Here is a 22270-nt window from a genome sequence, read left to right as displayed (position 1 = left end):
ATCCTGGAAGCATAATATTGAGTCTTTAAGCAGGTTGTTTCTTTTATAATATAGTGATTACAAAATAAAGTAGTACAGCATTACTTTCAATTTCTACTAATACCATCCATTATGGTTTTATCCACATGAAGATGAAAGAAACTACTTTCTAAACACAATCCTCTCTAATTCTATCATTTTTATATAAGGAAATACTAGTTGCTCCTAAAAAAAAAAAAAAGCAAAAAAAACAATTGTTATCCTTTCTAGAAATTGCATTGCTGAGTGTTTTCTATTCTTGGATGTCAGTGCTGTTATTTGAAAGATTATATAAGGTAGTTTGGCTGACACTTTATAACGAGCTGTTACTTCAGTTCCAAAACCAAGCAGAAAATATGTACAAACACACCTACCACCCTAAAATGTACCCTCTTGCCTATCATTTACATATTCAACAGTTTCAAGTTTTATTTCTGATGAGATGCTCAATGCAATAAACTCACACATTTAAAAGGCACTTGCCACTCCCTTGGCAAATGTGAAAGCACCTGGAGAAATTGCAGGCTTTTCAGAAGCCACCACTGCCATGGTGCAATGAACCCTACACACACCTGAGCTATTAAGATTTCTTTCCATTGAGTGATCATCCATAACTATCGGCTGGGCCTTTTTTGACATTATAATGTACCCTTCTCATTAGTCATATTAAAGAAAGTAGAAGATGCAGCCCCATCAAGGGACTGTTTCCAGATCTAGCTTCCAGCCAATGAAATCACATATTGGCCAGGTCTCCATGAGTCCAAAAAACAGATATTGAAGGAAGGGTTTGTGTCTGAGTCCAGACAGTGTGGTATCGGGACAATTCTCTTTTCGCATAAAGTACTTTGTGGATATTGTTCTGCTGGGCATTATAAAGTCAAGAAGGCACAGCTCTTCCTGCTCCAAAGGCTGGCTGAATTCAAAGCTCAGGCCTCTCAACCTGTTGGCAGCATTACATAAAGGAGTAAGAAACTGTTTGAAAGGGGGCTATGGCCCTGCAGAGTCCCTCCCAGGTGTCAGGAAGCACACTTTTTTTTTTTTTTTATTAATTTATTTTTTTTGATGTAGTGTTCCATGATTCGTTGTTTGCGTATAACACCCAGTGCTCCATTCAATACGTGCCCTCTTTAATACCCATCACCAGGCTAGCCCCTCCCCCACCCCCTCCCCTCTAGAACCTTCAGTTTGTTTCCTGGAGTCCATAGTCTCTCATGGTTCGTCTCCTCCTCTGATTTCCCCCCCTTCATTTTTCCCTTCCTACTATTTTCTTTTTTTTTTTTTTAACATATAATGTATTATTTGTTTCAGAGGTACAGGAAGCACACTTTTAAGACACCAACTGTCACCCCAGCTTTCCGAAATCTTGTTGTGAAGGACTTTATTCCAAATCTAGCAGATAAGACAGTCGAAAGAATTTGGTATATATTCTTGTGGGCAGGTACCCTGAGGACAATTTTAAAGACTGTTCTCTCTCTTTCTGAGTAATTCTTCTTGAAAGAGTTAAGTCATTTCACTTGGAGAAACCATTTAACCATTAATCTTTCATTGATTTTATATAATTTTTCGTAACTGATCAAAAACACCGATTTCATTGCTTTTTCGAAGTCTTTGACTTAAGTATGCTGAGAAAATAGACTTAAAGTTCTAAATTTGACTGGGCTTATATTTTTAAAAATTGTTTTAATGCTTTTTACTCAGTGAAGAGAAAAAAAAATCAGTAAACGCTTTTTAAAAATTCACAGTTAAAACTGAAACAAGCCCAAGAAGTGATTATATTTGCATAACTTGATCTGTATTTGGAAGAAAATTCCACTGAAGACAACAATGGAAGCTTATCAAATCAGAATTTCACATAGATTTTCCATAGCCCTACTAATGAATACTGACTCATTGGTCAGCTATGGTGGAAATTTAATGGAGCTCTAAGATAGGAAATGTACACATCGGAGTGTGTTCAGTGGTTCCATGACGTCGGTATGAAAACTGCATGAGGCATCCAGGCCCTCCGCTGCTTTCTGAGACCACTGCTGGAGCACTGTAGTTGCGAATTCTTTAGCATTTTGATTGGGGCCAGACCCTGCCACTGAATTAAAACCCTTTTCATTTTGCCATAGTCATGAAAAATTTGGACTTTATGTCAAATTGGGATTGTTTGGGCTACTAATTTGGTTTTCTATTTTTTCCAAAGTGGCAGATAACCTGCAACAGAATCCTCTCAAAGAAAATGATAACCGATGGGGTGCATTCTCAGACAGAACTGAAGGTATTGGTATCTTATTATATGAAGTTGAATCTCTAGAGGATCCAATACTGTCAGTGGCCCTGGAAAGGACATCTTCAGTGTAAAAGTCTGAGGAAAGCCTGATTCAAAGCAAGTGCTAGTTCGACCCCCAAATGTTTACATTCTAAGGATTTTCCACTTCATTAGTGATATGTATGTTCATGCTTCATAAAACTTCACCTTCCACAATTGGTTCAAAATGCCAGATGATTCTTGTTGTAACTTCTCCTGCTTAAAAATGGACTGAAATGGGTAGGTCAGACAGTTATTATAACCCATCTAAATAATTCTTATGCTAAGTATTGCTGAAAATATTAAGATCTGTTTTGCCCTGTTCCTGAGAAATGACTGGGTATTAAATAACCTTTTGACTCCCATAAGGATCAGTCTTCCAGTTTTGTTCTCAGAATTAATCTTAGTATCTTAGCCCATTTTCAAATTTCTTCTTATATTCACTTTTCAAAATATATCTATCTGCTAGAAAATTTAAAAAAAGGTGGGGGGGAAACAATGGACTTGATGCATATGGTTTCTTGTTAGGAAAATAATACATTTTACCTGTGTGATTTATAAGTGATTTCCAGTTATAGAAATCTACTTTATCACGGGTTCTATGTATCCATTCATTCTTTCTCATCCCCTTGGCGCCATAAGAGAAATGGCGGTAGTGAATAATAATAGCATTAAGAGCAGAGAACATTTATTGAATACTTATGTTCCAGAAACTCTATTAAATGCTTTACATGGATTATCTCATGTTTCTCTCAATGGCCCTCTCAGTGGTGGGTGTAAGTATCCCCATTTAACAGATGAGGTATCTGATCTTCAGAGAGGTCATAACTTGTTCAATGTCAACATGAGTGAGTGGTAGAACCAAGGTCTGAATTCTGATTAGTCTTAGTGCCAGAGTCTATGTTTTTCTATTGTGGTGACTAGGGTAGTCTAGAATATTTTGTTCTTTACTTTAGATACATTTGCAAAAGTACCTACTTATTTCAAGTTAGATTGAGCTTTTAGTTCCCCAGTTCCCAAATCCATAAATTTTCATGACACTAGTTTATCTTGGACTTTCTTCCTTGCACTCACTTCAGACTATGACTAAGGTGATCAGGTAACTTATTATCCAAATCAGGCCACATCTGAGAGTGAAAAGGGCTGCTGTTATTAAGCATGCTGGGACAATAGGTGTGCACCTGTATTGTCCAGGCACATGGTGACATGGGTTCATTCTAATGGGCCACCAGGATACCTTCCTCTGCTCCCTGGGGCAGAGCCCAGCTCCACTGAAGGCAAAACTAGGTATTGTTTTCAATGATACTGTGCTACAAACTTTATTTTCTCAGGATTAGTTTTCTGGACAACAGTTTTTTTTTTTTTTTCTTTGTTGTAGAGCAGAACATTCAATAAGCAACCTAAAAAGAATAAAATATCCTAATATTTCTTTAGAGCTGAATAGCTACGGACACAGAGGCATATTCATTTATCACTGTTACAGCAAAAGTATAAGACGTCCTATACCTTTAATAAGTCCCTTTTCTTGCAGAGTTTTCAGGGAAGGTCTTCGGGTGATAAACTTCTTTAATCTGTTTTTAACTCGGTTTTTGTCACTTGTATCGGAAGCACTATGATGCAGTCTGAACACTGGAGATTAAAAAAAAAAGATTTTGGTAAATTTCTCCTTTATGATTATTACTTTATTCAAATACGAATAGAAAGCAGTAGTTATGGAAATACCGGAATTAATAGCTCAAGCCCTTCTGTTTAGACACAGAGTATGAGTAAAAATTTGCCTGTATGAAAATATTAGCTCCGTTGCCACATGAATGTGCAATGAGAATGTGGTTAGTTCTATACATTCACAATTTATTTTCACTTTCATTTGCTCAGATTTAACATGATAACCTTTATCTGCATAATTCCACCTATCTGTATCTATACACAGAATTAAGGTCAAAGAAAAATTCATCTAAATTAAAGGAAAAAACTCTTAGACTTGTTCATTTCAACTAATTATGATTCTATACTGCCTGTAGGTAATTCAGTCATTTTCCAACATCCTGCCGGCCCAAATAATTTTGTCAATCTTCTTTTTTTATGTTAACTCAAAGTGATTTCTTTTTCTGAAGCAGATATTTCTTATTTTTCTTATTGATGTGAAATTACCGCCAGTTCTAGGTGAAATTCTGAAACAAATTTGCTTAGACTTTTTCCATGTCTTCACTGGCCCCCTATCCTCAGCTTCCTATCCTAAGCTCTATCTTCAAACTTAGGTGTGTGTCAAATTCATTCCTGAACAAATATTAGCTGAATGTTTACTGATCATCAGCCTCCACGCTAAAGGCTGTGAATTCCATGATGAACATAACACTTAAGGTCTGGACCTTCATTAAGTATTGAGTCTAAATACATTCAAGGTATCTTATTATTAGTGACTGGTAAGAATTCATTGTCTCTTATAGATAAATAGATCTTGACAGGGCCCTCTCTTGTCTTAACCCAATTGTTGACATAATGAGAGGATTGGGGGCACTTTCTTAAGTACGTAGAGACTCTTTTCCTCTTAAATCATATTTCAGAATAAACCAATCATTCAATTGGGTTAACAATAATGTATGTAAAATATATTGAGACCTTACTACATGCTTGATACTTTCCTAAGCATCTAACATGATTTAACTTAATTCTACTGCAATGTAAGCTCCCTGTGGGCAGGGATTTTTGTAAACTTGTCTAAATGTTGTTCACTAATGTCTCCCCAATACCTCAAGCATTGTTTAGCATGTAATGTAAATGTTCACTCAGTATTTGTTGGATCAACACTCACAATGATCTTTTGAGGTATGTAAAATAATTCTACCCATTTTAGAGATGAAGAAGCTGAGACAAAGAGGTTAAGTAACTTGTCCAAGGTCAAGGTTGGATATGGGAACAGTCTCATAAGAATTTTATCTGGTATTCTTATTTATTGGAGTATTGGTGAAAGAATGGAAAGCGAAAAAAAAAATATCAAGAGCTCAGTAGCTAGGGGGTATAAAACATTTGCTAAGTTATCGTTGTATGAGAGCTAGACATGAACCATCCTAGCCCCTTCTGAGGATCTCAGAAGAAAAAAAGAGAAAGACAGGAGAGACGTGCAACTGGAAGAAAATAAATTGCCTGAATTAGAGGACTTGAAGTCAAATGTTCTTTATGGGGTCTCCAAAGAACCCACAAAAGTGCCTCCAGGAAAACATCTGCTATAAAAGTCTACCTGGCCCAGAGTGTGAGAAACCTTCTTATGGCGGTCAAATAAGAACATTTTTGCATCCTCCTGCCCCTAGCTTTGACCACAAAGTATTGCAAACATGTTAGCAAGGTGGGGATTTGGAGTAAAGCGTAAAGCTAAGGACAGAAAGAGGAAAACATCTTGCCTTCCTCCCAGCTAGCTGAAGAGTGGAGTTTTAATTTAATTTAATTTATTTATTTGTTTGAGAGAGACAGAGACAGAGACAACGAGAGAGAGCATGAGTGGGGAGGAGAGGAAGAAGCAGGCTCCCCCCTGAGCAGGGAGCCTGATGTAGGGTTCCATCCCAGGACCCTGGGACCATGACCTGAGCTGAAGGCAGACGCTTAACCAACTGAGCCACCAGGCACCCCTGGAATTTTAGTTTTAAATTAAGTTCAGAGTCTTGTTTATCACACGGGATTAGGTACTATTAAATAGTGAATTGAGATAATACTTGCCAGTTACCTGGACCATAATATTTTCTATTACCTTAAAGCAGGGTTCTAAATCCTGGCACCATTGACATTTTAAGCTAGACAATTCTTTATTGTAATAAGGGGCTGTCCTGTGCAGAAGGAGTAGGATGTTGAGAAGCCTTTCAGGCTTCTATTCACAATAGGCCAGTAGGACCCTCTCCTCATTATGACAATCAAAAATGTCTCTAGACATTGCCAAATGTCTCCTTGCGGGGGGGGGGGGTGGTGGAGGGGAAATTGCTCCCTGTTGAGGATTACTGCCTTAAACTGAAAAGTTACAGGATCTGTTTAAGTTCTCATTTACTGGTGATGGAAGGTCTGCTCACACACTGAGAAAACGTAAAGAAACTGTGAAAAGCAAAAAAAAAAAAAAAAAAGAAAAAATATTTTTTTAATAATATATCTCTTTACAAATCATGTATATATATAGTGTGTGTGTATATAATAAATACTGTATATATATTTATATTATATTTTATATATAAAACATACATATCTGATCTATCATCTATCTGGTATCTATCTGCTATAACATATATAGTATAGACAGTACAAAGTATATATAGTATGTGTAGTATATATAATATATAGTAAATAGTAAATAGCATATATAAACAGTATATATATATATATTTACATGTTACATTTATATTATGTATATATTCATATTATATATATATAAAACATATATATCTGATCTATCGCCTACCTAGTATCTAACTGCTATCTATATAGTAAAGGAATTGGTTATAAAAGTACAATCACTATCATGGGAGGAGGCTCAATGGGTCTATCACTTGAAGAGGCTGGGAACCACTGCTGTAGACCAGAGATTGCCAACTGGCATACCAGTGTTACAGGGTTCGAGTTACAGATACCCTCAGCACTCAGGGTAATTGAGTAGGAACAATGCAGCCTGAGCCCCGGGGGCAGCTGCTGTTGGCTATGAGCCATCCTACCCATTCACTCCAGTGGGCTGTACGAATATTATTTCCATGTGTATCTGAATTTAAAATTAAGAAGCACTGCTTTAGACCTGTGCTGTCCAACATGGTAGCCACTAGTCACTTGGGGCTGATGGGCACTTGAAATGAAGGCTGTGCCAGAGGTTGAAATAATAATGTTTTAGATATTGTTGGTAAATAAATATATTATTAAAATTAATATATTATTAGAACGTATTTCTTGTTGCTTTTTAAAATATGACTATGAGATTTTATTATTTTTTTTAAAGCTTTATTTATTTATTTGAGAGAGCGAGAATGAGAGAATGAGAGAGAGAGAGTACATGAGAGGGGGGGAGGGTTAGAGGGAGAAGCAGGCTCCTCGCCAAGCAGGGACCCCGATGCGGGACTCGATCCAGGGACTCCAGGATCATGACCTGAGCCGAAGGCAGTCGCTCAACCAACTGAGCCACCCAGGCGCCCTCTTGTTGCTTTTTAAAATGTGACTATGAGAAGATTTTAAATTACACATGTGGCTCACATTATATTTCTGGACAGTGATACTAGATGATGAAAATGGCAAACAAACACAAATTGACTACCTAGTATATACATGGCAGTGCTGGATTTAACTATTTTGGATAAAAATGCATATGGCCTATGTAATTATAATACGGCAGGGTGTGAAGTACATGACTTAGGGATCTTAGATGAGGAATTGACCTCAGATCATTTTGGAAAAACAACAAGTGCCCTGAGAACCCGTGCAAGCAACAAATGCTTTTATAGGACCATGACTATAAGGCATTAACCTGATATTGTATGATTGAAAGAGTCATTCTGAGCATCTTAATATACTACGTATATACTATGGATATACTATCATATCCTATCAATTTTTATCTGGGTCCAGTCACTGCAGTGACCACTAGTTGTATATGATCTGCTTCACACGATAGCTCTATCAAAGCCCCATGGTCTGGGTTCTAGTATTGGAGGCTGAAGAAACAAACACTTAACATCCTTCAGAAAAAAAAATCTTCCTCAGGGTAACTTTGGTCTCAAGCCTGTTTTTGAAATAATATGGCCTAATCAATCTAAATTTTCACAGGTTACCAAAGGTAATATTTTCTATTTCTAGTCTCACCTCAAAATCTTGTCACTTTCCATGAAATGGAAAGAAATACAGAATCAAAGGAGGCATTTTTCTTGCCTTTTTAGAGCTAGTTAAAATGATGTGATTAGAAAATACATACAGTATAGATGCAAGATTATGAAAATAATTCTATAGTGAGTTGTATCTTTCAGAATCCCTTAGGTACTCTGGTGATAGTATTCTTAATTTTATATATATATATATATAATATTTGTATATTATATAATTTTAAATATATAAAGTATAAAAATATTAAAATATGAAAGTATATATTATATATAAACATAAAATATACTGATATATTTTATATTTTGTATGTTTTACATATTATTATATACTTATATATAAATATATATTCAAATATATATGAATAAATATATATTTAAATATAGAAACATTTAATGGAAATATTTACATAATTGTATAAATATATATTTATATATTATGTTTATATGTTTTATATATTTACCTTTATAATATTATATATAAAATATATAAAATACTTATGAAATATATGCAAAATATTTTATATATAAAATATAAAACATATATACTGTTTTCAATACCATCATCTGGCTCTACATGTGAGACATACATGTAAGGTGCATCGGTTTTCCAAAGAACATGAAAAAAAATTTTTAAATGCTCTGTCTTATTTCCTTCTCACAAAACACTGAGAAAGTAGCAGGGTCTTGGGTGTGATCACACTGGTTTTAACACAGCCCAATTCTCCAAAGTGGCCTCTAATGATGACTTTCCTGGAGACAGACTAGAGTGTCCACTTCTATTTCCTGATGCCATAAATAATTATCCTCGAATGACAAGTCAAATTACAAGACTTTTACCATCACTCATTCCACTCATTTTGTTCTAAGAAGAGTAATGCAGAAGTTAAAGTCAATAGATGACTATAATATATGGCATACTTTTTATTAAGCAAATAACTTGAAAGCGCTATAAACACAAACTAAAAATGTAAAAAGCACATGGTTATAAAGCAAAGTCCATCATGGGGTCCCTGTAAACAGCAGTAAAAGTCTTTGAATATGGTGGTTTACAAATCTGATTTTTACAGCCAAACTTATAAAACAGTTTATGCTTTTCTGTTGTCAAGGGAGAAAAACTTGCCAAATTGTTCATTTTAAGTATATACAACATCACCAATTAAGGAAGGCAAAATTTAAACACATGCCTATGATAATCAGGACATAGTTTGCTTCTGATTTCACTACTGATTTTAACAGAACAGTGTTCCTTCCATTTTCCCACAGCACCCAAGTGACCCCACACATACTTTTAGAAACTTGTAATCACACAGTGCAAATAAAAGGACACTTTACTGGAAAATACACAGTGTGGTACAATAATCCATCATTTATGAAAAATAGAATTCAGCCTTTTCTTTTTCCTCAGAGATTCAACTACTTTTTGAGGGTGAAGTTAACTGCAATTTAAAGATTTATGTTAAGCCAATGAGCAGGTTTTTTTCCATTCCCATTTAAACTTTTTATTCAAAAATGAAAAGAGACTAAAGCGATATGGGTTTAAATGCTAAGGCATTTAATCTGATTTACAGAGGAATCATTCTTAATTCTACATATTTTTATCTCCACAAAAAGTTAACCTGAATTGGATTAGCTTTCCAGGTATTCTAGAATTTACTTTTATTTCCTTTATGCTTTCCTCTCTTTTTTTCCATTGATGGGTGATCTTTTCTTCTAAACCCAAACGGAATATTTTTGAAAGCCTAAGAATCTTCAATAACAATATACAATTTAAGTCTCAATACACAGGCCAAAGGCATTAGCTTTGAGCACCATTCTGAACCCATTGAGAGAAAAGCTGCTCACACCAAAGAATAGTTCGAATCCAGGGCTTTTTTTTTTTTTTAATTAATTTGAGTGCAGTTGACACACAATTTTACATTCGTTTCAGGTGTGTAACACAGCGATTCAACTTCTCTATATGTTATGCCATGCCCACCCCAAGGATTGGGGGCTTTTTAAGACGATCTTCAATAAATATTACCGCATATGAGAATAGGCATTTGCACAACACACATTTTATACCCGACACAGCCATTATGGTGTTAAAACCACCTCTAGGGGTGGGAAAGCTTATTGTAAGGAGTGCCCTTTGTATATTTATTTTTCAACTTTAGTAATGAGATGGGGAATCAGCACCGTTTGGACGATGAACATTCACTACTATTCTATTAAGAGATGAGAACCACAAAAGAAAACCCTCAAATTTTTCCAGAGTCCAACGGTTTGGATAGTATGATCCAGAATTGTGCATCTGCCAGAATTTTTCTTGCTCGGGACCTTATTTTGAAATATCCCCTTTTCCTGCCAAACTGCTGTTTTCACGGTATTCCCATGTTACACTTACATGCTGTTATTATTTGTTTTTAATTTGGAAATACTGGAGAGCTAACGTTTCAGAAATGTTGCTAAAGGAAATGCTATTACAAACAACTTTCTAGGCTACTTGTCACTTTTTTGGTGAGGTTTTACATAGGGATCGACATCAGGTGTAGATAGATAGATAGTTGTATTAGTAGCTGAGAGCTCCCAACACTGTGAGTCTAGGAAGATGTTCAGGGCAAAGCTGGTGGCAGTTAACAATCATCTTACCGCACCGAAGTGTCCAGGGACGGAGATCAAGAAAGAAATGACAAAATAAGGTTATATCAGGCTCTTAATCCCAAGATATTTCAAAAACACTTCTCCAACCATCACATGGATTACATAACAAAGTTCTGAATTGTCTCCACTCATGTTTTCCAATTATGACCTTCTTGCATCAGGAATTGACCTGTTGTACCACTTCCTAACTTACGGAAACAAGAACGCCTTACCCAAAATTGATTGAAAAGAGAAATCAAGTTTAAAAAATTTCTTTTCCGCCTCCTGCCTGATTCCTTTAGAGGGCATACACGCTTGTGCTAATTCATGCAGATATAACATATACATACCGCTTTGCCCTCTCCGGCATGTGGTTTTAGAGCTTGCAAAACTATGCATGTTACTCCCTGTGTCAGAGTGGGCAGAAAGGGTAAGTTTGGGCTTACTAAACTGTTGGTCATTTCATATCTCTTGCTTTCACATGCTCAATGTAAACAGTAGTCATAATTTCAACCCCCAACTTGTAGCCTGAGAAACTAAATTATTGAAACTTTAAGTGACTTACTTGAAACACAAATCACAAATAAATCTGGAAATAATTGGAAGAGGGAATGTGGAGCATTTTAACAGCAGTGCTTTGTTTTAACCACTTAATTCCCACTTAGATATTGTAGGAATACAAAATAAATGATAAGTTCGAAACAGAAGGGTATGTGGATGGTATCTATCCAATGATTCATCGTTATGCTATCCACCCAATTTAAAGTGAGAATTCACACAATGAAAAACGTTTACTTTTAGACCAAATTATCTAGTTTAAATGGTCAAATCTAACCATATTTTTCCATTCTCAGTGTCGATAAAGAGCCGGCAGTTTACTGTCATGTCCCTGTCATTCAGCCTTATGGAAATTCCATGACTGTTTTTCTCAGTAATAGATGTATCCGTGTGTTCCACTTCTAATGCATTCATCTGTCTATGATGTAAATCATCATTGTCTTTCATGTATAGGCCTAATATTTTTATTTTGCTGATAATATTTCTGAGATGTGTCTAGGTTGATAATGTATTTCTATAGTGTGAGTCAGTGCTTTTGTTTAAATTCTTTAGTATATAGCTTTGAATTATATAACTTTCTTGATGATATGGTGATGATGATGCTAACTTCAATTCTGTAGTGCAAATATTGAGTAATAGTACCGCAGATGTAATGTGCCTTCAATTTTAAGTCTATCTGGTTTCTTTTTGTGAACCAGAGTTGGAAAAGATATTTGCTTCAAAGGTTATGAAAATACTACATAGTCAGGAAAAAAAAAGGGAAAGAACAAAGAGAAAATATACTTAAATAGCAAAAATCTATAGTGTGTGTAAAGACAAATGATAACATTTTTTTTCCTGAAATGGAATCAGATGCAGCATAAGATGTAAAGATTCAGATCATCTTCTATTGACTAGGTATTTTCCCTTGTCTTTTTATGACTTGATACGGTGTCAGTAAAACTTTGTCACTTGTTCAAAACTTTGATAAATTTGTAAAGTAAGTGGTTACTGAGCTAAGGCGGTAGCTGATTTTGAAAGGGAAATGACTAAAAAAGGAAAAAAACAATGATACAGGGCATTAATCCAGACAAAAGGCACCATGTAGTAGAAATATGTTTTCCATGAGAAAAGATCGTATATTAAATACAGGAATGGGTTCTCTGCTGGTGACACAAAACAGGCGATAGCCAAATCAAATGAGAAGACCCCTATAGATGAATGCAAACATCAGAGACTAAAAATAAAAAAAGCAAAACAGAGTTTGTTTGTAGGACAATAGAGTGTAGGCAGGACAATTCCACCCGAGAGGTAACAGCATGGCAAGATTCTAGGAAATTAACACTTAGAATTCTGTGGGGAAAAAAAAAGCCAAGTTGGAGAATGAAATGATATTCATATTTAAGAGTATTGGGCAATTTCAATGCTGATTTTACATACTGACTCAGATACTAGACCGTGCTTAGCAGTTTTTGAATTGGGTGGGTGGTATTTAAATCTTCCCTCCAGATAGACGGAAATAGAGAGAGCTACCACTACATATTGTGTATTTGTTTGTACCTTTGTGAAAATGTATTCTCAGAGGGTATAGAGGAGAGTAATATATGACAACTTTGAAGCCTTTTCTTTAATCTCTAAACTCCTGGCCCTATGTGTGATCAAGAATATGCTACAATGTATCCTGAATTTTGCAAACATAAACATTTGAACTAGGACAAAAAATATATATATTTCAGGCATAGGTAGTTTGAGAGAAATCTTAAGCTAAATAATCAATATTTGAGAGGAAATGGTGGACTGAAGTATTTATCTAGATTGTAGGAAAAGTTAAATTTATATATATAAGATATATGTAATTTATAATTTTTATATATGATATATAAATATATATTTAACTTTTCTTAAATCTAAATGTTGTAATATGTATAGTATTAATCCTTTTAAAGCAGACTCAATTTCCACTTTAGCCAATCTGATCATTCTAACATCACATGTATTATTAATAATGACTGATGTTCTTAGACTACTGGCAATGTGACAAGAAACTGTACCAAGTATGTTACGTCTTATTTAATCCTCATAACCGTTCAACGTGGTGGGTTCTCTTATTGTTGTCCATTCTACAGATGAGGAATCTGAGGTTCAAAGAGGCTAAGTCACGTAGCAGATAAGTGGCAGAGCCAAAATCAAATGCAGGGCTGCCTGATTTCGAGCCCGTGCTTACTCCTAACCTACCCCACTGCCTGCCTGCCCCTCAGTTTGGCAATGCTGTCAAAGTTCTAAGGACAGAGAGAGATGGCAATAGCCTCCCACTATAGTCAGGTACTTTCAATACTTCCAACCTAAGGTCTTAAATTATCTGCTGTACTTAACCTGCTGGCTGAAATGATTCTAGGTGGTGTGCATCACTACAGACCTAAACGGGAAAATGAGTTGCCTTAGGTGAGATTAGTGAATCACAGGACAGCAACAGAGTTGATGGCTGAATACTCTCTGGATTGCCAGGCAGAACAGCTGAAGATGGCATCTGGGTTGCACAGAGCCGTAACCACCGTGAACACAAATTGAGCTCTTCTGCTATCGGGCTGTAGGCAAATATGAGAATCACTCTCCATGCTCCAGGTAGTTGTATGTAGCAAGACAAGGATAAATATAGAAGTAGAGACATAGGATGGGCATTGGGACTCCCTTTTAAGCAAAGGGGCTAGCAACCTAGCCAGATCTCTCCATTTTTCTGTCCTTGACTCCTGTCATCACACAATCTTTTTCAAAGACAGACCGACCTATACCTAGCCCACAATAGTATGAGCACATGCATTCTCATCTATAAACTCCTTAGCACTTCTCTCAGCCAAGTCAGGAAATTTCATTCTTCTCTCTGTCCAACCACAGAGTCGGCTTGTTTTACTCTGGTTGCTTCATAGGAGTAAAGCTTCAGATCAGCATTTAGGGAGAAAGCAGATAGGAGCCACTAATCTATGGCCTCCTTCCAACAGCTAATGTTGCTTCTTTAAAAAAAAAAAAAAAGTATATTCCTTTCTCTTTCATTCATTTTTTCTCTCTCTTTTGAATACTACAGGTTTTGGATTTTGAATTTGAATCTCAACTCTGTCACCTAACAGAGGTCAGATCTTATTCAAGCAATGTAAGTTCTTTGTGTCTCTATTTTCTCATCTGGTAAATGGGGCTGATAATATCCACACCAAGGACTGTTGTGTAAATTAAATGCCCCATTATTTGCAAAACACCCAGCACGATATCTAGTGTATAATAAGCATTCAATAAACACTAACAATAATGAATTATGAGGTTATGATAGATGTTTTCTATCACAGTCATGATTGTAATAATCAGTAAGTGAACAGAACAGGTGGTATGAAAAATGCCTTCCTCATCCTCCACCTCAGTGTCTCTTATTTTTTCAACATTTACTGGGCATTTACTATGTATCTGGTATTATTAGATTATAACCCTAGCTGTTGCATAAATTAAAAATATATATTAATTTACATAACATTAAATATATATTAATATAGATACAATTTTCACTGCTATTTGGCTAAAAAAAAAAAAAAAGTACTTGTGTACAACCCCAAGAGTTTATCTGTGATTAATTTCTGCCAGGTAGAGTATATTTCAAGACTTTGAACATTTGTTGAAATCATTGGATCTTGAAGAACTATCCATTAAAGACTTTCTGAACTGTGACAATGGATATTGACAGTGCTTGTCAGACTAAACCAGTATTGATTGGCTCACATCATGTGAATAGCAAAACCAATTTCTTTCAAGTGCTTCTTCCTAACTGAAATACATTATTGAGACTTCCTCTCTGTTTATTATAACACCCCAGCTCATCATATGTAACACATCCAGCAAAAAGGTTTCTCAATGAAGGAAGCAGCAAACTATAACACAGAGAGAAGTGAAGGCACTTAGCAAGCCCAATAGTCTTGTACTGTAAGATACTATTCCTTTGGAAAATATCGATTCCTTGCAGAGTCTTGTTTTTATTTTACAATCCTCTTGAATATGGAAAGATCATGGACTAACTGAGCTTTGCTATTGTTTAATGATCCCGTGACTCTCATGGTTTCTACCCCTGAATGAAACTATTTTAAGTACTGTGTGTATGTTTAAGTTGTGGGAAAGAAAGTGTTTATATTGGGTCACTGCTGCCCTGCCCACAAATACACACAGCACTACACACACACACACACACACACACACACACACCCCAAGGACGTGACTTTTCCCAAACCTTAGAATGTTTTCTCCAGTGAGCAACTCAGGTCAACTTTGGCCATATGCTATGTATTGTACAGTTTTATTATTAATTTGAATTTGCATTGTTCCTTTCTTCCCAAGAGGGCACATTTCTCACTGAAATTATGCTTTTACATAACGAAGAGCAGTTCTCATAATACCCCGTGAGTGGGAAGAATTCCAGATTTATTTTTTTTATTTGAAAATATTATTATTAAACAAAACCTAAACAACATACCTTCCACAAGTACTAACTGATCATATCTCATGCTTTCTGCCGGGTCCTAGGAGCATTCCTGGGCCCAAAGAAACTTCAGTCCTAGTTTTTACTCCTTAAGAAGCTCACAGTTTACTCTATATAAATGCCTGGGGAAAGCAGGGTAATCCTAAATTCTTAGCATAATTCTCAGGGTATTCCTAAAATTGCCACCCCTCTAAAAAATGATCCTTCCAGCTCACATGAATCACTCTGATGATAAAACAGGGGAGATTTTGGTTAACTCTACAAATGCTGAATTCAATGTGGGATGGTGCTGCCAGTTTTTCTCCTAAGTATGGCTGGAAATTATTATTATTTATTTATTTATTTTTTTGCTTAGAAGGGTGATAAATACTACATGAGCAAAATATGTCATTCTTCAAAGCCCCTTATTAAGCAACAGAGTTCCAAGTTTACTTGAAAGTTCTAGATTAGGGTTTTTCCATAGATAAGGATCCCTTTGAGTCCTGCCTCCTACCCCATACTATGGCCCAGGAGAATGGCTGCACTCAGCACCCTGGGCCATGCCCTTCCTCTGGCTTTGCCCCTTGCCCATGGCCTTACTCCCACATTCCCTCGCTCTGAGACAGGCTCCTGGCCTCGGGTCCACTCTCTTGGCATTCTTTGCTGGGGTCACGATGTCCTGAAGAACGGCTAGTTGTCAGAGTGGCAGCCTCCCATGCTTTTGTCAGAGAAAGATCAGGAAATGTCAGGCCAGTCAGTTAGTCCCTCACAAAATAGTTTCAGTGGGACAGAACCTTCTCTGAGAGGAATCATTTTGACATAAGCTTCTAGCTATTTGCACCCAAATGTGCGTGAGAACCGCTGAGACCCTCCCCCACCAGGGGTGTGCTGAGCAGATCTGAGGACACAGTATGTAGTCTATGGCTAAGTGCTGGGGGAGAGTGGAGCAGTTTGTCCTCACAAATGCTGACAGACAGCTGCAGTTTGCAGCTGGTCGTGAGCTTATGCTCGCTGAACAAAGATCTAGCTGGAGCCCGGTGAATACTTGGCTCCATTGCAATAATCATAATTCATAACATACATTTCTAAAGAAGGGGGAAAAATAGGAAAAGACCCATAGAGGCGCATGTCATGGTGACACTTGATGTGGTCAGGATCCAAGCTGCTTTATTTGTTGTCCATTTTTAATCTAGCTGGGGTCCTGTATCGAGACGGTGGTCACTGTATGCATGTCAAATGACACTGCTTTCTGCTTGCCAGCCACACCTTCAGATTAGCTCATCTTTCCATTAAAAAATAGTGATGGGAGATGGACTTTCTGTCAAAAACCAGTTATTATCTCAAATCTTTATTTTTCTAAATGAGTTCACTGTAATCAAATTGCCAAGCTTTTTCTTGTTTTCTGACCATCAGATAACCCCATTCTTGGGCACGGTTCGTGTTGGAGTCCCAGAACCATGAAATATTAACTCTGGAGTGAACTTGAGGGAACATAGAGTCAATACTCCTGACTTCTGAGATGAGGAAGAAGACACCCAAATTGTTTAAGCCCCTTGCCTCAGGCCACATAATAAGGAGCAGAAAGGTAAAGATTCGATTCAAGTTTCTCAGCCACCATTTCTGGGTTTTTGTCAGCACATCCTTATGTCTCTCTAATCCCGGGTTTAGTTTGACTAGAAACACTGTCCCTAAATCCAGAAGATTGCTCCCAAGGAGCCAGTTTCGTTGCCGTAGGCGCCCACTACTGGCCCAGTTCTTCCAGTGACCAGGAATTTTATATTTGAATCCAAGTGAAATCGTATAATTGTTTTATTCTACATATTCAGAAATAGAGACTTTTGAATAGAATATGGAAATATATTTACATTTATATGCAATAATTGTGCATAATAATATGAAAAATACATACCCAAAGGGGAAAGTACAGTAGCTTTTCTTTTGACATGTAGCAATGCTAAGTGTTTTGCTATTATCCTTTTCTTTAACTTTTGGTAACCTGAAATCTGTAATAGATTATTATTATTTGGGGTATTAAGCCTTCCCTTTCCCTGAGGGGAGAGGATCCTGCTGCTCCCTGACACAGATGTCACTGAGGAGAGTGCTTTGCTGGATATCCTCTCCATGTGTTTCAGCCTGAATTAGGAGGGGATAGAGAGGATTGAGCTATGGATGGGAAAATGCATTTCACCGAGTTCCAACTCCTATGAAATTCGAACTTTTGGACTATTGAACAGGCTAAGATCTTGGTTTTCTTCAAGCATATTTACACTTGACAAAGTAGAACTTCTGGTCTTGGAAAAAAATGTCTTTGGGTTTTTAAGGTCTCCGAAAGCTTCTTGAGACATTAAGTACCTCTTACATAAAATAACACAGTGATGATTTAAGACCGGAGGAACTGGAAATGAGAGGATTAAATGACCTTTAAAATACACATAGGTTTAAAATTGAAAGGAAAATGCACTTAGCAAAAAAGCATTTGGGATTTATTTCTAAAATATGGTTGGAAACATTAAGCAAACTCAAAATGAGGCGACGTGCACACATCCTCATTTTGACTTAAAGATCTACTTTAAATAACGCAACAGATGTAGTCATCAGCGTCTATTCCAACAGGGACACTGTGGATGGTGAGAAAGGCACGGTAAGACTTGAGTAATAATAAGAACTACTGTCATTGTTATCCCTTAATCCTTCGAACTGTCAAAGCAGAACCAAGAGTAAAAGAGGAATATTCTAGCAGAATCTGACTCCCTCCCTGTTTTGTCAAGCAGTTCAGTTAGGAAATTTCCACCAGGAAATATTCCCTTAAATTAGTCATCAGAGAGCAAGTGTAGCTATTTTCATTCAATAGCATGGGAGAAAAAAAATGAAAAAACACCTGTAGACTTTAGTCTGAAAACATTCCTGACAACAACACTGAACAGGTGCTGGCTTATGTAATGGCTAAGAAAGCGGGGGGGGGGGGGGGATGGGGTGGGGACAGAGCCCTTGCTAAGGAAAATTGAACTTAATTGCTCTGTTGTGAGGGAATGGCCAACTGAGAATTATGTGCTCTGGGTCACATAACATTTTGGCAAAAATATTTATTTTGCCAATTTGGGGCCACATGAAATAAACTGCCACTGGGACACATGCTGAAGTCAAGAATGAGGGTGGGGCGAGGCAGATCTTCATGGTACAGTTTGGAATTTAATGGTCCTCCCTATAGTCTCATCAAGCCTGACACACAGTCGGCGGTCAGTTAAAAAAAAAAAAAGTTTAATAACTGCATAGTGTCTGAGCAAAATGCATAGTAGAAAGCACATAGGCTTTCGTGTTAAGAGATCGGATCTTGAGTTCATAGATCCACCATTAAGAAAGTGTGTGACTTCGCGGCCCTGAATTCCAATTTCCTCATCTGTATAATAGGGATATAAATATCTCAATTGCAATGTTGTCAGGATTAAATATTATGATGTAAAAGACCACAATGCTTTGTATTTATACAGGTAGGTTACCATCTTTCTCCATTTTCTCCCTTTCTTCCTAATCTTCATCATCCTTAACATCATTAACAGAAGTTACAGGTTGCACAGGACTCCATAAAACTGAGTTAAATGGAGATGGTCCTTGGGCTTTGGGAGCTAACAATTAAAAATCACAATACCTGTATGACTAAACAGAAAGAAGATATGGATACTTGAAATTTAGAGTACATATATAAAAATTATGTTAAGCTTATATTAATATTAGTGAACGGTAAAGAGCTATGTCCATATAACATAGGAAGAGCCCTAGAAATTATTTGTTGAGGCAACTTTCACTTTTTCTTACACTTTTGCACATTGTATACCAAATTCTCTAACTGCATGAGTGTTTATTAATTGCAATTTTGATGGAAATAAATATGCCGCCAATATAAATCCTTCCAGATGAATGCATGGTGGGAGTTACTACTACCACTTTTGCTAATAATAATAACTTTAAAAATAACAGTAATAAAAGTCTCTTATTTTATACATTACCTTAAGATTGAAATCTTGTGTCTAACCAAATAGAAATGGCAGGAGGTCTGCTTTGATAAATATGACAGCAACATTACCTTATATAATGATAATTGTTATCAGAATCATGTCAGAAGTACATCCCATGCCATGCAGCCTCAGGGCACACAAATGTGTCCTTTAATAATCACAGCTAAAACATCTTTTCCATATTAAGAAAAAATTTAAAGACCCTTAACATCTGATTAATTGCAGATGGAATGTCAGTTCTGGAGAAAATCTAAAGATCCAAGGAGCTGAATTATGAGTGTGGGTGTGGGCGGGGGGTCAGGGGTGAAGGAGTAGGTTAGTAGGCAGAAGACTCTTTGCTTTGCTGCTGCAGTTCATAGGGCCATATCCACTACTTTCAAGCAAGATTAGCTCTGACTGGTAGAGTGAAAGAAAACTCAGAATGAGTGTCTTCTTGGTAAGCTTCCATACCATACCACCAGATGGAGATGATTGGTTATATTTATCGTCACTAGAAATTCTATTTTAGATACATTGGCCTCACTTTTTCTTGAACACATCCTAACTCAGGGCCTTTGCACATGCTGCTGCTCCCTCTGACATGAGCATTCTTTCTTTAGATATCTACATAGCCATTTTCCTCACTTCCCTAGGTCTTCTCCCAGATGTCGTTACTCACAGCTTCTCCCTCTCTATTCCAAATCACAAGCCTTCCCCACTTAGGTGTTCCCTATCTCTCTCTTTCTTTTTTTTAAAGTATCACGATCTCACCAATACATCTTTTACTTCCTTTTTTGACATCTTTTTTCCCCCCATTAGAATGTTAGCACCATAAGAGCAGGATTTTTGCCTGTATTTTATTGTATTGTATTTATTTTTCGGATACTCTAATCCCAGTACCTAGAACAGTGCTGGGTAAATGATAAGTGCTCGGCATACATTTATTGAATGAATACAAGAATACTCTGAAGTCCTTTTTTAGAAAAATAAAATCTCTAATTCCTCTTTTTAAACATTTTTAATGTGTGGATAAAACCCTATGTTCCAGAAAAGTAAATTTTTGCCTAATATTTTATAAAGAAGGAAAACTATAATTGTTATTATCATTGAAAGACTGCCTGAATTTATATCCACAACAGATCCGAGAAGAGAAACAGACCCTGGCTCCAGGCCCTTTTCTTTAAACCTTGAACATCTAGAAAAAGTTGTGGCATTCTTTCCTTATTTACCTATTTACAGACAAGAAATCATGTTGTTATCCTTCCTATCTTATTTAAATAAGAAAAAGAGAACTCATATACAAATACATTAAATATTTTTCAAGGATACTTATACATCCAAAGATATACTAAAATTGTTCTAGATGGTATTTATTAAGAGGAAGGTGAATGAGAGATGAAGGAAAAAAATTGTAAAGGTAGAAAACTTGCATGGCAAACAAAAATAAGAATGACAAGGATGATGAGGGTGATAAACTTCAACTCTCAGTATCAATTTAAGAGAGAGAGAAAGAGAAATTGATTGAGGGGCAGGTGCTGAGTTTCCTGGAGAGGTTGATTCTGGCCTAGCATGTGGCTGAGATCCCAGATGCCCTAAACCAGTACCATCCACATATGTAATTATAAATATTCCAGCAATCACATCAAAAAAGAACCAGCAGGCATTAATTTTAATAATACATTTTATTTAATCCAGTCTATCCCAAGTATTAGCATTTCTCCACGTAATCATTATAAAAATTATTAATGAGCTATTTTAAATTCTTTTCCGTGTGCTAAGTCTTTGAAATCTGGTGTGTATGTCACACCTATAGCCAGCCCATCTCAATTCCGACTACAATACTTCGAATGCTCAGTCCCCACAGGTGGCTAGGGACAACCACATTGGGCAGTGCAGTTCTAGAGGAAGCCTCTGGGTGTCATGTCTGAACATGGGCATGTGTCAGTGTAGAGATGACTCCCTGGAGCCCAGGGGTGGGGCATCGAGGCAGTCGGTCTGGTGATCTGACTCAGCAAGAGACTTAGCTCCCCAACAGCGGGCAGGGATATGTCAGGAGAGACAGCTTTCAACTGCAAAGCCATGTGCCCATGACAGAAATCAGAGCCACCAAAACCAGAGACTTTTTCTGATGTGAGTTGTATTTCCAATTCTTTCTCCATATGGCTTTATGTTAGCATCTCAGTAAGACCCTTTGTATGGGGATCCAGAGTGATTCATGACAGAAAACAATTAGGAAAAAAGCAAGGTGACTTTCACTGTATCTCAAGTTGCTAGAACAGGTCAAATGAGTTCCAGTCTATTCTTTTATCTGCAAAAATTAGACTTCTGAATTTTAACATGCCTATTGTCAAATACTCCCTGTGAAACATGATAGTCATCTCCCCAACTGGTTTTATACCCAAACACTAAAATAGATCTGGAAGGAATGAATGGTTTAACTCTAGGTTTTCAGGGGCTAGGTGTTTTAAGTTTATAATCTGTGCTT

The 22270-nt window shown here is 36.7% G+C and overlaps 1 protein-coding gene across 1 annotated transcript in view; it reads right to left on the bottom strand.

Moving 5' to 3' along the window:
• Positions 1 to 22270, bottom strand: part of ARHGAP15 (Rho GTPase activating protein 15) — a 606659-nt gene that overhangs the window by 247089 nt on the left and 337300 nt on the right. Inside the window, exon 9 of the mRNA XM_021695830.1 lies at positions 3818 to 3940. Within this exon, the coding sequence (XP_021551505.1) occupies positions 3818 to 3940 (123 nt within the window). The remainder of the gene's footprint in view (positions 1 to 3817; positions 3941 to 22270) is intronic.

This window comes from Neomonachus schauinslandi, chromosome 3, assembly GCF_002201575.2.
Source record: "Neomonachus schauinslandi chromosome 3, ASM220157v2, whole genome shotgun sequence".
NCBI classification, from domain to species: Eukaryota; Metazoa; Chordata; class Mammalia; order Carnivora; family Phocidae; genus Neomonachus; species Neomonachus schauinslandi.
The sequence above is the reverse complement of the archived record's forward strand: the minus strand, read 5'-3'. Positions and strand labels throughout refer to the sequence as shown.